The sequence below is a fragment of the Mirounga angustirostris genome, unplaced genomic scaffold, assembly GCF_029215605.1.
Source record: "Mirounga angustirostris isolate CCGP_5_RB_7025 unplaced genomic scaffold, mMirAng1.0.hap1 SCAF_10, whole genome shotgun sequence".
In the NCBI taxonomy this organism is placed as follows: domain Eukaryota; kingdom Metazoa; phylum Chordata; class Mammalia; order Carnivora; family Phocidae; genus Mirounga; species Mirounga angustirostris.
Genome location: NW_026991718.1, coordinates 115638635 through 115653524, shown reverse-complemented (window position 1 = coordinate 115653524; position 14890 = coordinate 115638635). Strand labels below are relative to the sequence as shown.

The following is a 14890-nucleotide window of genomic DNA, read 5'->3' as shown; positions in this document are numbered from 1 at the left end:
CCGAGACTCAGGTCTCTGACACCTTCCTCTGTTGCTTAGGCATTAGCCCACCTCGGTGCCCTGCTGTCTTTCCAGGTAACCTCACGCTTTGGTGATTCCAACTTTGCTCGAGCTATTCCTTCTGCCGACAGTGCCCTTTGCACATTTTTTCACTTGGCAAAATCATTCTTCATTGCCCAACTCCATTTTTAACTCCTATACAGACTTGCTATGAGAACCTGACACCCTAGAATTACGGCGCCAGAACCAAATGTCAGAAGTTAGGCCCTTTACCCTTGCAGCCCCTACTGTGTGTCTCCTATATGGAACCACTTGGACCATCGTTACCTGGAAGTCCACTGGATGGAACTCACCATGCCTGACGTGGTGGGGGCTTACCAAATGACTTACATACAAAGGGGACAAAAGCGCAGCTTTTCAGACTAGTAAGGTGTCACTGCTAATAGGCACTGGTCGAGTAGTGGGGGCTCCCCAGGCCATAGCGGACCAAACCAGAGGGTGCAGGTCAGATAGAGCATCCCCCAACCCCAAATCAGACACACAAAACACTTCTCTCATGGTAAATACCTGAAGGATTCTTACTCCCAACTTTGAGGTGATGCTCAAGAGACTGGCCTCCAAATGTGGGAAGGAGCATTTCTAGTGTTTCCCTGGGTGCTGCTGATCTAACCCAAGTGGGCTTGGAACCAGGGAGGGCAGGTAGAGCAGACCCTTCCCATTGCCTTCAGGATCAGGCCTGAACTCCTTCTTCTGTCGTCCCTGTGAGATAGGTGTTAGCTGACTGAGATGGACTTCAGGAAGACACATGTGCACTTGGACTACTTGTCTGAGTCTGCAAGCCCCAAATCCACCAGAGCTGGAGCTAAAAGCTGAAGCTCTCCTCTGCAATTTAACGTGGATTCATCCATAAAGGTTTCCAGAGGGGAAAGGGTCATAAAAGGCTGAGAGAAGAGGTTAGGTCCCAAGCAGCCTTGGACCTCTAGGGCAAAGCTATCCCTCAGTGGACAGAGGAGGAAAGTGAAGTCCAGAGGGGACAGACAGGCCCCACTGGGAGCACAGCTCATTGCTGGCAATATGTGTTGCCAGGGAAAGAGAACTGCATCGGAGTCAAAGGCCTCCGTTCTTGTCTAAGCTCTCTCACTAACTGGGGAACACTGACCAGCGGATCCTCTTTGGGCCACAGTCTCCTCATCTGTAAAGGAGGGGTCCGTTCTGGCTGGCTGATGAGGGGTGCCACTCTGGATCAGATGCTGGGCCTTTCAAAGCCGTAGACGTCATCAGCACCAGAGTCAGGGCCATTCTCTACTGAAAGGAACCAGAGTCCTTGGAGAAATGGCTAATTCTAGGATTACATCGGGGGAAGTACAAGATCATCCAAGAATATCCTGTTCTGGCAGAAAATAAAGTGCTCAGAGAATGATAAGAGTGTGTCAAAATGATTACTTCAAAATACAGAATGATAGTAACAGGTTCTGATGCACTGAATAAAAGAGGAAGCCATGAGTCCAATACTAATATAAATAAATGAATTAATTAATGAAAAGAATGATAAGGAAGGGGATATTTACATAGTTCCATATCTCCTCACAAAATCCCTATCAAAACAACATGACATCATTGAGTGAAAAGGCATCAACAGAGTGAAAAGGCAATCTGTGGAATGGAGAACATATTTACAAATCATATATCTGAAAAGGGGTTAATATCTACAATATCTACCAACAACTCCGACAACAACAACAAAAAAATGGACAAAGGACTTGAATAGACATTTTTCCAAAGATGATATACAAGTGGCCAAAAAGCACATGAAAATTGTCCAACCTCATTAATCACTAGGGAGATGCAAATCAAAACCACAGCGAGATACTACCAAACACCCATGAGGATGGCTAGGAACAGAAACCAGCATAACAAATGTTGACAAGGATGTGCAGAAATCAGAGCCCTCATGCACTACTGGTGGGTGGGACCCAGGATGACAGTTTCTCAGAAAATCAAAACTAGAACTACCATGTGATTGCAGCAATCCCACTTCTGGATATATGTCCAGGAAAATTGAAAGCAAGTTCTCAAAGAGCTATCTGCACACCCATGTTCATAGCAGCACGATTCACAAAAGCCAAGAGGTGAAAGCAAACCAAATTTCCATCAACAGATGAAGGGATAAGCAAAATGTGTATACATGCATGCAATGAATAGTATTCAGCCTTAAAAGGGAAGGCAATCTTATCGCAACGTGGATGAACCTCGAGGACATGGTGCTAAGGGAAGTAAGGCAGTCACAAAAAGACAAATACTGTAGGATCCCACTTATCGGAGGTTATCTAAAGTAGTCAAATTCAGAGACAGAAAATAGAATGGTGGTTACCAGGAGCTGGTGGGACGGGGAAAAGGGAGTCGTTTAATGGGTACTGAGTTTCAAATTTGCGAGATGAAATCGTTCCGAAGATCTCTTTCACAACAATGTAAATATACTTAACACTACCGAACTACTCACCCAAAAATGGTTAAGATGGTAAATCTAATGTTTTTTTTTACAACATACATACATATGTACATAATTTTGAAAATAAAAAGGGAATAAGTATCGAAAGTGACTTTACAGTAGAGACACCATTTCAATCCAATAATCAAAGTTATCCCCAGCAATGGGCCAAACAAATCTTGCGCCACCAGATAGCATCCAATGAGAAGAACACAGTCTCACTGCTATGATTCCTGCCAAAGATGCATAACCTAAATCTAATCATGAGAAAACATCAAACTGACCCACACTGAAAGACATACTATAAAGTATCTGGTCTATATAATCTTTGAAAGTGTCTCTGTGATCCATTTTCTTCTCGATTCTGATTTTTTCTTGGGGATGGGGAGGATTTCGAAGTTGAAGAACGGGTGGGGGGCAAAACAGAAGACACAGAGGGTCGGGGGCCCTGCACAGCCCTGGGGTTGGGGGGAGGCTGGACGGCCACACACCAGACCCCTCAAAGTTTACAAATGATAGCAGTGAAGCTCCAGAAAGGGAAGGAGCCTGGCTAAAAGTCACACAGCACATCTCTCGATGGGCTGCTTTCCCACAGCTACGTCCACAGGCCTCAAGCCCACAACCTCCAGCAGCCATGAAAAACCCATGTTCTAGCTTTGGTGCTGCTTCTCAGCCACCTGGAAACTACTCATCGCCATTGTCGGCTCTGAACCAGTGGTTACAAATTCTGCAACTCAGCGCCCTTGGGCTGAAGCCCTTTAAATCCCCACATAGCAGAAAGGCCTCACGGTGAACTGGCCTCTGGTGGCACCGTGGGAGTTGTCAAGGGACCCGTGTCACCCCTGAGACTGTCCATAACCAAAGGTAAGATTCTTCCATGAGTTACATAAAGGGAATGGAGGACTTAAAGAATGCTTTTGCGGACGCCTGGGTGGCTCAGTCGGTTAAGCGACTGCCTTCGGCTCAGGTCATGATCCTGGAGTCCCGGGATCGAGTCCCGCATCGGGCTCCCTGCTCAGCAGGGAGTCTGCTTCTCCCTCTGACCCTCCCCCCTCTCATGTGCTCTCTCTCTCTCCGTCTCTCTCTCTCAAATAAATAAATAAAATCTTAAAAAAAAAAGAATGCTTTTGCTTCCAACCCCGAGATGTGATCCTAAACACTTTCCTATCACAAACCCTGGCATTATCTCCTGTGTTGATTTTTCAAATGCGTTTTTCCACTTTCCCCAAACAGTGGAAGCTGTTAGTGCTGGGGCTCTATTTTGGGCTCGAGGGGCCTGGGTGTGCCTCTGCAAGTACGACTATGCTTTATTGACATATGGAAAAGCATTCCAGAGGGCGGTTATATTCTCCCTAACACAGTTCCAGGGTTGTGGGTACTGAATCCTGAAAACAGGTGGCTTGTTTGGGAGAGATGAGTAACACGGCATAACGGCGCACGGGCAGCCACGCTGCTCGCCTAGGAGGGCACCGGCTGCGGAGAAAGCACATGCATTTCCTGCAACCGCCGCCTGGTAGCTGAGTGAGCTCGGACGAGGCCTTTGCCACGCAAGCCCTGAGGCTCCCTGTCTGTCAAGTGAGGATAATGCCAGGAAATGTTTTCAGGACAAGTGGTCGCCTCTCTAGAGTGCCTCACACAATGCCTGGCATGCACTGGGCACTCAGTACCTGAACCTGGGCCCTTCCCCTGGTGGTGGACCACTGTGGGCTTCCAGAACCTTGGATCTGTGCCCAGGTGAGCAATAAGGAGCACTGAAAGCAGTTGGTTGCTAACACTGTGCTCCTTCTTTTTTTTTTTTTTTTTTAAAGATTTTATTTATTTATTTGAGAGAGAGAGAGAGAGAAAGAGCACAAGAGCGGGGAGCGGGAGAGGGAGAAGCAGACTCTCTGCCGAGCAGGGAGCCCGATGCGGGACTCGATCCCGGGACTCCAGGATCATGACCTGAGCCGAAGGCAGTCGCTTAACCAACTGAGCCACCCAGGCGCCCCACTGTGCTCCTTCTAATCGAGCACCCTCCCCTCACCCTCACTCAGGATGGCCTTTAGCACTGGTTAGGAAGACTTAGCCCTCCAAAGCCTCGGTTTCCTACTCCACCGAAGGGGAGAAAGAGTCTCTGGTTGGCCAAACTGATCTCAGTCAAAAAAGGCGCTAATAACATCTAATGTGTACTGAGCACTCACTGGGTACCAGGAACTTCACAGGTGCCGCCCAAATATACCTGCGGGCCCATTCTCTGCTTGGTTACTGAATTCAAAGAAACAGCAGTACTTCCCAAAACCGTAATTAAGAGCCATTCAAAAGTTTACTTGGTTTCTTCAAGAAAATACCAAAGGAAAACATATCCTCAATGCACAGAAAAGCTCTTTGAAAATCTCTTGACATTTCTCATTCTCAAATTCTTCTCTCTGCTGAATGGTGGCTTCGGAAAAAGCTCCGCTCTTCCTCTGCTCCCCTCAAGACTCCACAGTCTCTCTCCCCACACAGCGTCCTCACTCCAGGGTTGCCCTTCTAGTTGACTTCCTCACCCGCCATGTCCGTCCTCCTATTCTGGAAGCTTCTCTCACTTCCCAGGAAGTGGAACCAGGGGTCAGGGTGGATAAAATCCTACATCTTGCTGTACATGGAGCACCTCCTTTTTCTTTCTTTTTTTAACTTTTCTTTCCAGTTCATGTACCATCTCTTTTAATCCTCAACAGCCATTACGTGGTAGAGCTGGGATCTTAACCCAAAGGTCATCAGCCTCTGTAGTCAGATTCTTAGCAAGACGGCTGTCACAGAACAAGCACTCAATAAAGAGTTTCTCACCCTTTCACACTGGTCATGTCATGTCTGCTCAAGAACCTTCAAGGGTTCCTCATTCCCTAGAGTAGGGGTCAAGCAAACGAGGCCACAGGCCAAATCTGGCCGACCACCTGTTTTTGTAAATAAAGTTTTGTTGGAACAGTAAAGTTGCTTTCACCCAACGGAATTGAATAGTTACAACAGAAATCGTATGGCCTGAAAAAGCTGAACTATTTATTATTTGGCCCTTTACAGAGTTTGCTGACCCCTGGTCTAGAGAATAAGAGGGAACAGAGGCTGCCTCTTATCCTCCTTTGGATCTGCTATGAAGCAAGTACAAACAAAAGTAAATAAACTTCGAATGAGTGAACAAGCTCATACCATCATCCTGGAGCCACAGCCCTAAATGCAGAGAGATCCCTAAACACAGTCAGACACCCCAATTTACCTAGTCCCCAAACAGTGCCACCTCGTCCCTGTAGGTCACAGACAGCCCCTTCTGACCTGCCGCAGACATCCCAGACTCCTTGGCCATCCGGAGCTATCAGAGAAGTCAGAGATGATTAAGTCCTCTACTTCTCTACTCTTTAATGTCCACACCCTCTTCTGATAGAAAAATTCCATACTCCTCCTTTTTTGCTGTGCAACATAGTTTTTTTTTTAAATTCAACAAGCAGGGACACTGGGGTGGCACAGTAGGTTAAGCAGCTGACTCTTGGTTTCAGCTCAGGTCATGATCTCAGGGTCCCGGGATCGAGGCCCACATCGGGCTCCACGCTCAACCAGGGGAGTCTGCTTCTCCCTCTCCCTCTACCCCTCCCCCTGCTCACGCTCTCTCTCAAATAAATAAGTAAATCTTTAAAAAAATAAATTCAGCTGGACGCCCGGAGCCAGCGCGGTGAGGACCATGTTGCTTCCGAACATCCTGCTCACCGGTACACCAGGGGTTGGAAAAACCACGCTAGGCAAAGAACTTGCATCAAGATCAGGACTGAAATACATTAATGTGGGTGATTTAGCTCGAGAAGGGCAGTTGTATGATGGCTATGATGAAGAGTATGAATGCCCCATTTTAGATGAAGACAGAGTAGTTGATGAATTAGAAAACCAAACGAGCGAAGGTGGAGTTATTGTTGATTACCATGGTTGTGATTTCTTTCCTGAACGCTGGTTTCATATAGTTTTGTGCTGCAAGCAGATAACAGTGTATTGTACAAAAGACTTGAAACAAGGGGTTATAATGAAAAGAAACTAAAAGAAAATATTCAGTGTGAAATTTTTCAAGTTCTTTATGAAGAAGCATTAGCATCCTACAAGGAAGAAATAGTACATCAACTGCCCAGCAATAAACCAGAAGATCTAGAGGATAATATCAATCAGATATTGAAGTGGATTGAGCAATGGATCAAGGATCATAGCTCCTGACTTATAAGACTGGCCACTTTACAACCACTCTTGTTATATCCCTGCCATAATGAATAAATTGTCCAGTTATCAGTAAAACTTTCTTATTAAGATTGTGCTGCAGGACTAGTATATGGATAATCTAAAGGTTTATGTTTGGGCTTTTTTTCTCCATGAGAAAGCAAAACATTCTCAAGTATAGTATATATAATATCATTAAGGATTTAAAGTAAAAACTGTCATCTTAAATGCTTCAACTGCTGAAGAATAAATAAATCTGACCAAATGGGTGGCTAAATAAATAAATAAATAAATAAATAAATTCAACAAACAAAATGATAATGTTGAATGTGCTTTTCAAACTGTACTCACCTCTCATGAAGACCATTGATCTTGTCCAATTTGCTCACTTTGCCACTGAGGAAACAGGGGCAGGTACAGGGCTCAAGAAGGTCCAGTGGCATAGAATCAGAGCCTCGCTCTCCAGAGCTCCCGAGGCCCAGCTCAGTGCTCAGGTGTTCCTCCTAACCTGCTCCTTGCCAGGTGGGGTAGATGAATGTGTGGGGTGGGGAGCGATGGGTGGAGGAAGGCTCCTGTCTTCCCTGGCAGCCCCAGGCCAGGCTCACGTGCTGCTGTGGCTTCTACCAGGCCCCCCCAGTGCTCTCAAAGCTAAACCATGGAATTTCCCAAGGGAGAGAGGTGATTTGGCCCAGTGCTACCGACAAAGAGAGTCGGCCCAGGTCACTAACAGGCAGCCACAGATTCGGGACCCCCCAGAGGGGCCAAGGAGCCCTCAGTAAGTCCAACCTACCACCTCCTTATCTCTGGCCTGCCTCTTCTCTCTCCGGCTGCTAGCTCTCCATCCTTGGTACCCAGGACACCTGCTCCTTTCACTCTGCCCATCTGTCTCTCTGGCTCCTTATACCTCCCCCCTTGCCCCCACCCGTCAGGCTTCCTCCAGTCTCTGGCAACGCCCTGTCAGAGGGGCTCGCTGAGCACTGGCAAACCAGCAGCCTGGAGGCCCAACACAGCCCACATCTATGTTTTGTTTGCCTAACGCAGTATTTTAAAAACAATTTGAATTAGTTTCTCACATTTAAAAACCAGTAGGAATCATCTAAAATATTGGGTTTCTTGGTTCTCTTGAAAAATCTAAAGACTGGCAGTACCGGGTCTGCATTATTTCCTGGCATGGCATTGAATGAGGACACGGAGCAGTTGCTCCATCTGGATGGGGAATGTGCATACCAGTCCCCACCACTGCCTGCTGCCTCCCCAGTCCTTCTGATGCACTCTTTACATGACCTGCCTGGCCTCCGGAAGGCAGTTGAGTTTGCAACCCCAGTCTTGCTCACTTTGATCTGAGCCCCTCTGTACCTCCCAACCATCTCACCAGAGAAGACCCTCCCACCCTGAGACCACCCCCAGGGCTTAACCCATCCACATCCAACCTCCTGACCATCCACTCACTCAAGCCCCACAAGTATCAGGGGAGAGAGTGCCCCAGCTGCCGCCCCCAAACATCTCTCCAGACCCACAGCCCCCAGGAGCCCTGACTCTGAACCCCGCAACTCCCATGGTGGTCGCTCAGGAAACAGGGTGACAACCCAACATCTTTTATTGGGTCTAAACAAGGACTCCTGCATTCTTATACCGAGGCAGGAGTTCTTGGATTTTATATCGGGGTGCTGTGATGGCTTCGACGATCCTCAATGGGGGGAGGTATTTCTGGGGTGCCATGAAAACGGGATGACAAGGTTTAGTCTCCTTGTTGAAGCTGCACAAATCCAGAATCAGAGACTTGGGGCTGTAGATCGCCTTCTTCTTGGGCCGGATCGGGGTGAACAGTGGGCGCTGACGAGGCTTCACCAGCAGCCGCAGTAGGTCCTTCCGAAATCTATCCCAGCTGTTCTGCTGAAGGAACTTCCGGCACAGATCTTCATCACTAAAGGCGAGGGGTAGATGCTGAGTTTCCCACACCAGCCCCTCCTGTCCCCCTGCCCCTCCAGTCTTGCCTCCTGCCACTCTTCCAATTCCTCAACACAGTGTGTTCTGTCCCACCTGGGTATCTCTGCCCAGACTCCTCTCTGCCTCCTCTGCCTTTCCACACCTTCTTCCCCTAGAACCGCACTGCTCTGTGCGGTCGCCACGAGCCACGTGTGGCCACTGAGTACCTGTGGTGTGGCCAGTCTGAATTAGAGATGTGGTGTGAGTTTAAAATACACACCAGATTTCAAAGACTTAGAGCAAAAACAAATATAGAGACTCTCATTAATAACATTTGTGTTGATTACATGTTGAAATGATAATATTTGAGGGCGCCTGGGTGGCTCAGTTGGTTAAGCGACTGCCTTCGGCTCAGGTCATGATCCCGGAGTCCCGGGATCGAGTCCCACGTCGGGCTCCCTGCTCAGCAGGGAGTCTGCCTCTCTCTCTGACCCTCCCCCCTCTCATGCTCTCTATCTCATTCTCTCTCTCAAATAAAAAAAAAAAAAGAAATGATAATATTTGAGACACACTGAATTCAATAAAATATATTTTAAAAAGCAATTTCACTCATTTCTTTTTACTTCTTTTTTTTATTAACATATAATGTATTATTTGTTTCAGGGGTACAGGTCTGTGATTCATCAGTCCTTTTACTTCTTATAATGTGGCTACTAAAAAGTGAAATTATATAGGTAACCATTTATCCATCAAGGAAACATAAGGCAAAGCCACAATGAGATACCGCTTATGCCCACTAGGATGGCTATAATTAAAAAGATAGATAAAAACGTGTAATGAGGTGGAGATATTAAAACAAGGGTTTTGGTACACTGCTGATGGGAAAGTAAACTGGTGCGGCCACTTTGGATAAGAGTCTCGCAGCTCCTCAGAAGGTTAAACAGAGTTAACTTATAACCTAGCAATTTTACTCCTAGGTATATGCTCAAGAGAAACGAAAACCTATGTCCACGCAAAGCCTTGCACAAGAATGTTCATAGCAGCGTTATTCATCATGGCCAATAAGTGGAAACAACCCAAACATCCATCCACTGACGAATGGATAAAATGTGATATATACATGCAATGGAATATCATTTGACACTAAAAAGGAATGAAGTCAGGGTGCCTGGGTGGCTCAGTTGGTTAAGCATCGACTCTTGGTTTTGGCTCAGGTCATGATCTCAGGGTTGTGAGGTCAAGTTCCGTGTTGGGCTCCTCACTCAGCATGGAGTCTGCTTAAGATTCTCGCTCTCTCTTCCTTCCTCCCTCCCTCCCTCTCTCTCTCTCAAATAAATAAATAAAATCTTAAAAAAAAAAAAAAAAGGAATGAAGTACATACTACAACATGGATAAAACTTGAAAACACTATGCTAAGAAGCCAGTCGCAAAAGACGACACATTTTATGATCCCATTTATGTGAAATGTCCTGAACAAGCAAATCTATGGAGATGGAAAGTAGATTGGTGGCTGCCTTGGACTGGCCTTGGTGCCCTGGCTCTATTCTGTCCCCTACCCCAGCAGGAGCTCCGGAGGGTGGGGAACGTGGGGGAGGGGAGCGGGCTCAGCACTCATTGGCTTAGTTCCTTCTGAGACCACAGCAAGGGAAGGGCATGTTCCATTTCCACTGACTTGCCTGTGCTCTCACCCAAGGAAGCAAGCCTAGTAAGTCGCTAACGAATTAGAACATTCTTCAGAAAAAAAAAGAACATTCTTCTGGCAACATTATATTGACCAGGGCAGGGTCAACTTTGTTGCATAGAGATCAACTTAATAGAAAATCCAGAGGTCAGAACAGGCTAAAGTCAGCTCCTCTCAGCTTAGTGGTGATTATGTGCAGCTCTCAACCCCGTGTGTTCAGTGACATCAGGTTGGTAGGTGGAAATTGGCCATGGTGGGAATATGTACACCACAGAAATCAGTAAACCCTTCAAATCAGGCTTCCCTGCCATCCACCTCCCAGAGAGCTGGTTGTTAAACATTCACCAGCACACTACTGTATAGTCTCCACTTAGAAAAGTCCACTAACTCCCAATTTCTTCCATTAGAAAAAAACAAAAAAAACCCCGACAGCATCTAACTCTGACTTAGCACTTACCATGTGCCCAGCATTTACTTGTCAACCATTTAATCCTTACAACTACCCATTTCACAAACATGGACACTGGGGTTCAAAGATGCTACAGGACTCACCAAAACCTAGGAGGGGGCAAGCGTGTGATTACAGATTCTTAGGGGGGCTTTTTTTGTGGGGGGGACTCAGTCCAAGTTCAGACATACAAGAGTCCATGTCGCCTCCTGATGCTGATGGTCATATTGATTTCTAGTTAATTTTTTCACAAAATGGGGTCACTCTTCTAAAGGTCTCAGCTTGCTGCAGGGCTTTCACTTCCAATCTCTACCTCACGTGAACTGAAAGTTTCATCTGTCCCCGCAGGCTATAAAAACTTCAGCCCATGATGGCCTTAATCCCCGGCCCAGCCCACACCCACCGGGCAATCTCACACTAGATCTTTTAGGTTCTCCTTCATTTTGGCCCTCGGAGATTTCCTTTCTCTCTTGGGAATTCAGCTGTTGGTTCCATTCTGCGTGGCGTGCTTTGCATGGGAGAGACCTCAGCTTTTCCAGCTCATAGCATTTGCAGGACAGGTGTGACTGTCACTGAGTGTGTGATCTTCAGGATGTCACGTCCTCTTCCCTGGGCTTCACAGTCCTCAATTAAAACATGGAGGAATTAAGCTAGATAATGGATATGTTTTCTGCCTGCTTTAGCAGTCTAGAAGCCATGAGTTCAATAGTGAATGGATAAGCCGGAATTCTATCTGTCAGCACTGTGGACCATTGCAGCCGAGTGCTGACCGAGAGGCACAGATGCTGAGGGCTCAAGCATCTGCCGCCCTCAGGCCTATAGAAACCTCTTCTGAATTTTAATTCAACAGGCATTAACTGATACCCATCATGTGCCAGGCATCATTTGAGGTTCTAAGGCTCCTAAAATACCTTTTTTTTTTTTAAGACTTTATTTATTTGAGAGAGAGTGAGCTTGAGCAGCAGGGAGGGGCAGAGGGAGAGGGAGAAGCAGACTCCCTACTGAGCAAGGAGGGGGGCATGCGGCTCCATCCCAGGGCCCTAAGATCATGACCTGAGCCGAAGGCAGATGTTTAACTGAGCCACCCAGGTGCCCCGACACTGAAAGGTTTTATGCAGGAGTTTAACATGGCCAGATCTGGGTTTTAGCAAGAGCACAGATAACAGAAAGGATCTAGTGGGGAGGAGATTGAGGCAGGGGGCCCAGTGGTAAGACCAGGGGTCTAGGCTGGGGGTCCCAAAGTGGGGGTGTAGGGTCATGTCATCTAGTGAGGTGAACAAGATCCACTGGGGTGTGTGAAAAAAATACAGGACATCATTTATATTCATCTTTGTCTTATTCTTCTAAAGATCTATTTTGGTATGTCCATAATGTATATTTTAGCACAGCAATATATGTATATAATAATAATAAATTAACATATGTTATTCATATTTACATAAATTCTAGGGGGTATATACTCAAACACTTCTTAGTAATAACAGTGTGAGATCAAAATAGTTTTACAACCGCTGGCCCAGTTAACTTTTACATTAAAAAATAGGTTTTTTTGACATTATAGAAGTATTCACTCTGGAAAATTTGAAAACCAGGGAAAAGTAAAAAGAAAATTTTGATCGAATCTTTCAAGATATTTTATTTTTTTAATTATAAAAGTAATATCATCATTACCAAACATTTGGAGAATAAAGGAAAAAAGGAATGCCACTCTCCTGACAACAACTTTTTTTTTAGGGGGGGAGGCGTTGGGGAGGGGCAGAGGGAGAGAGGGGGAGGAGAGGGAGAGAGAGATAGAGAATCTTTTTTTTTTTTTTAAAGATTTTATTTATTTATTTGAGAGAGAGAGAATGAGAGAGAGCGAGTACATGAGAGGGGGGAGGGTCAGAGGGAGAAGCAGACTCCCTGCCGAGCAGGGAGCCTGATGCGGGACTCGATCCAGGGACTCCAGGATCATGACCTGAGCCAAAGGCAGTCGCCCAACCAACTGAGCCACCCAGGCACCCCGAGAGAGAGAATCTTAAGCAGACTCCACTCCCAGCATGGAGCCCGACACACGGCTCGATATCACAACCCTGAGATCATGACCTGAGCTGAAATCAAGAGTCAACACTCAACCAACTGAGCCATCCAGGCACCCCCTGACAACAGCTTTTAAAAAGTATTTCTTTTTGCCAAACTATGGAGAGCGCCCAAATGCCCATTGACTGATGAATGGATGAAGAAGATGTGGAGTGGATATATGTATGGAATATTACTCAGTCAGCAAAAAGAATGAAATCTTGCCATTTGCAGCGACATGGATGGAACTAGAGTGTATCATGCTAAGTGAAATAAGTCAGTCAGAGAAAGACAAATACCATATGATCTCACTCATAGGTGAAATTTAACAAAGAAAACAGATAAACATATGGGAAGGGAGGGAAAAAAGGAGAGAGGGAAACAAACCATAAGAAACTCTTTGGGGCGCCTGGGTGGCTCAGTTGGTTAAGCGACTGCCTTCGGCTCAGGTCATGATCCTGGAGTCCCGGGATCGAGTCCCGCATCGGGCTCCCTGCTTGGCAGGGAGTCTGCTTCTCCCTCTGACCCTCCTCCCTCTCATGCTCTCTGTCTCTCATTCTCTCTGTCTCAAATAAATAAATAAAATCTTAAAAAAAAAAAAAAAAAAAGAAACTCTTTAACACTAGAGAACAAACTGAGGGTTGATGGAGGGAGGTGGGTGGGGGATGGGCTCCATGGGGGATGGGTATGAAGGAGGACACTTGTTGTGATGAATCACTGAATTCTACTCCAGAAACCATATTTCACTGTAAGTTAACTAAATAAAAGTTAAACTAAAGAAAGAATTTATTTTCTTCCCTCATTATAAAAGCAATGCACCCACACAGCAAAAACAATATGAGAGGAATACATAACAATAACCAGGAAGTACATTTTAGTCTCACCTTCCAGACAGAATGACTCTTACAAATTTTCAACATCACAGATGTCATCGCTTTTGTTCATTTCCTTCTAGGTTTTTCTCTTGTGTTTTACAAAGGCATAGCCATAGAATATATACAATTTTGCATCCTTTCCGTGTATCATTATATCACCTATTTTACCCTACTGCTACAGAGTCATTAAACTTACAATTTTTTTAATACAACAGTTATGCTCTATCAAAGAAACACGCCACGATTTCTAAACTATCTCCTTAGTGTGACACGTGTGGGTGGTGGTGGTAGTGGTTTTTCTCTCTATCATGAATATGGCTGCTATGAACATCTCAGCGCATGTAGCTATTCCCATAATTTAATTACATAAATCCAAAGGTAGACCTTTACTTCAAAGGGAATAGCCCTTGCAACATAATACTAAAATTATTATCAAAAGGATTGAGACAATTTAAGGGATACCAGCAACTACTGGTTTCATTCCCCCCTTCTCAGCATTAGGTATTAGCACTTTTTTTCTTTCTTTAACTAAAACAATAGGTGAAAATTTGTTTTATTCGGTCTGGTGGGATGTATGCACATTTCCAGCACTGACCTGGGGTAGTTGACCTTGAACCTGGACAACTTCTCTGTTACCTCGCTGTCGATCAGTTCACAGAATTTTTCTTTCCTCACCAGTATCATCTCAGCTCCCAGGCTCACGAGGATCAAGGGCCGCATGTCACGCTGGTTCTCCGGGAGGAAGATCTGGTGAAGGCCCTGGGGAACAGAAAGTTCCAGAAAGTTTGACCTCAGAGACTGTCCACTTCTACCAGCAGATTATCTAGACAGGAAAAACGAGGCCCCAGACAGACGGTGAATCCATCTGGGGGTCATTCTGCAAGTGATGGGGAGAAGGTCAGTTCTCCTTCTACATGACATCAAAGGCCTCTGATAGTTGGGATTAGAAGAGCCTGTAAGGAAGGCACTTTGTCCGTGTCCTACCTCCATGCAGGCTTTCCAAGAATCACACTCTTCAGGGTACAGCTTTTCACAAGGTTGCCCCCATGTCCAATCTCGACTCTTGTGCCAAGTAAAGCCAATTTTCTCCTCCTCATGCAGTGACAGAATGCCAACAGCGAGTCTTCCTCTTCTAAATCTTCCCTTCCGCAGCCACCACACCCTCCCTCATCCTCTCTGCAGGTCTCTGCTCACGTGACCCCACTGGG

At 45.9% G+C, this 14890-nt stretch overlaps 1 protein-coding gene and 1 pseudogene across 1 annotated transcript in view; one reads left to right on the top strand and one right to left on the bottom strand.

Annotated features, from left to right (window-relative positions):
• Positions 1 to 6127: 6127 nt before the first annotated feature.
• LOC135361687 (adenylate kinase isoenzyme 6-like) lies at positions 6128 to 6961 on the top strand (annotated as a pseudogene).
• A 1172-nt stretch (positions 6962 to 8133) lies between these two features.
• Positions 8134 to 14890, bottom strand: part of CNBD2 (cyclic nucleotide binding domain containing 2) — a 61344-nt gene continuing 54587 nt past the window's right edge. Inside the window, exons 12-13 of the mRNA XM_064573103.1 lie at positions 14278 to 14441; positions 8134 to 8618 (exon numbers count right to left, since the gene is read on the bottom strand). Of these exons, the coding sequence (XP_064429173.1) occupies positions 8300 to 8618; positions 14278 to 14441 (483 nt within the window). The 3' untranslated portion in view covers positions 8134 to 8299. The remainder of the gene's footprint in view (positions 8619 to 14277; positions 14442 to 14890) is intronic.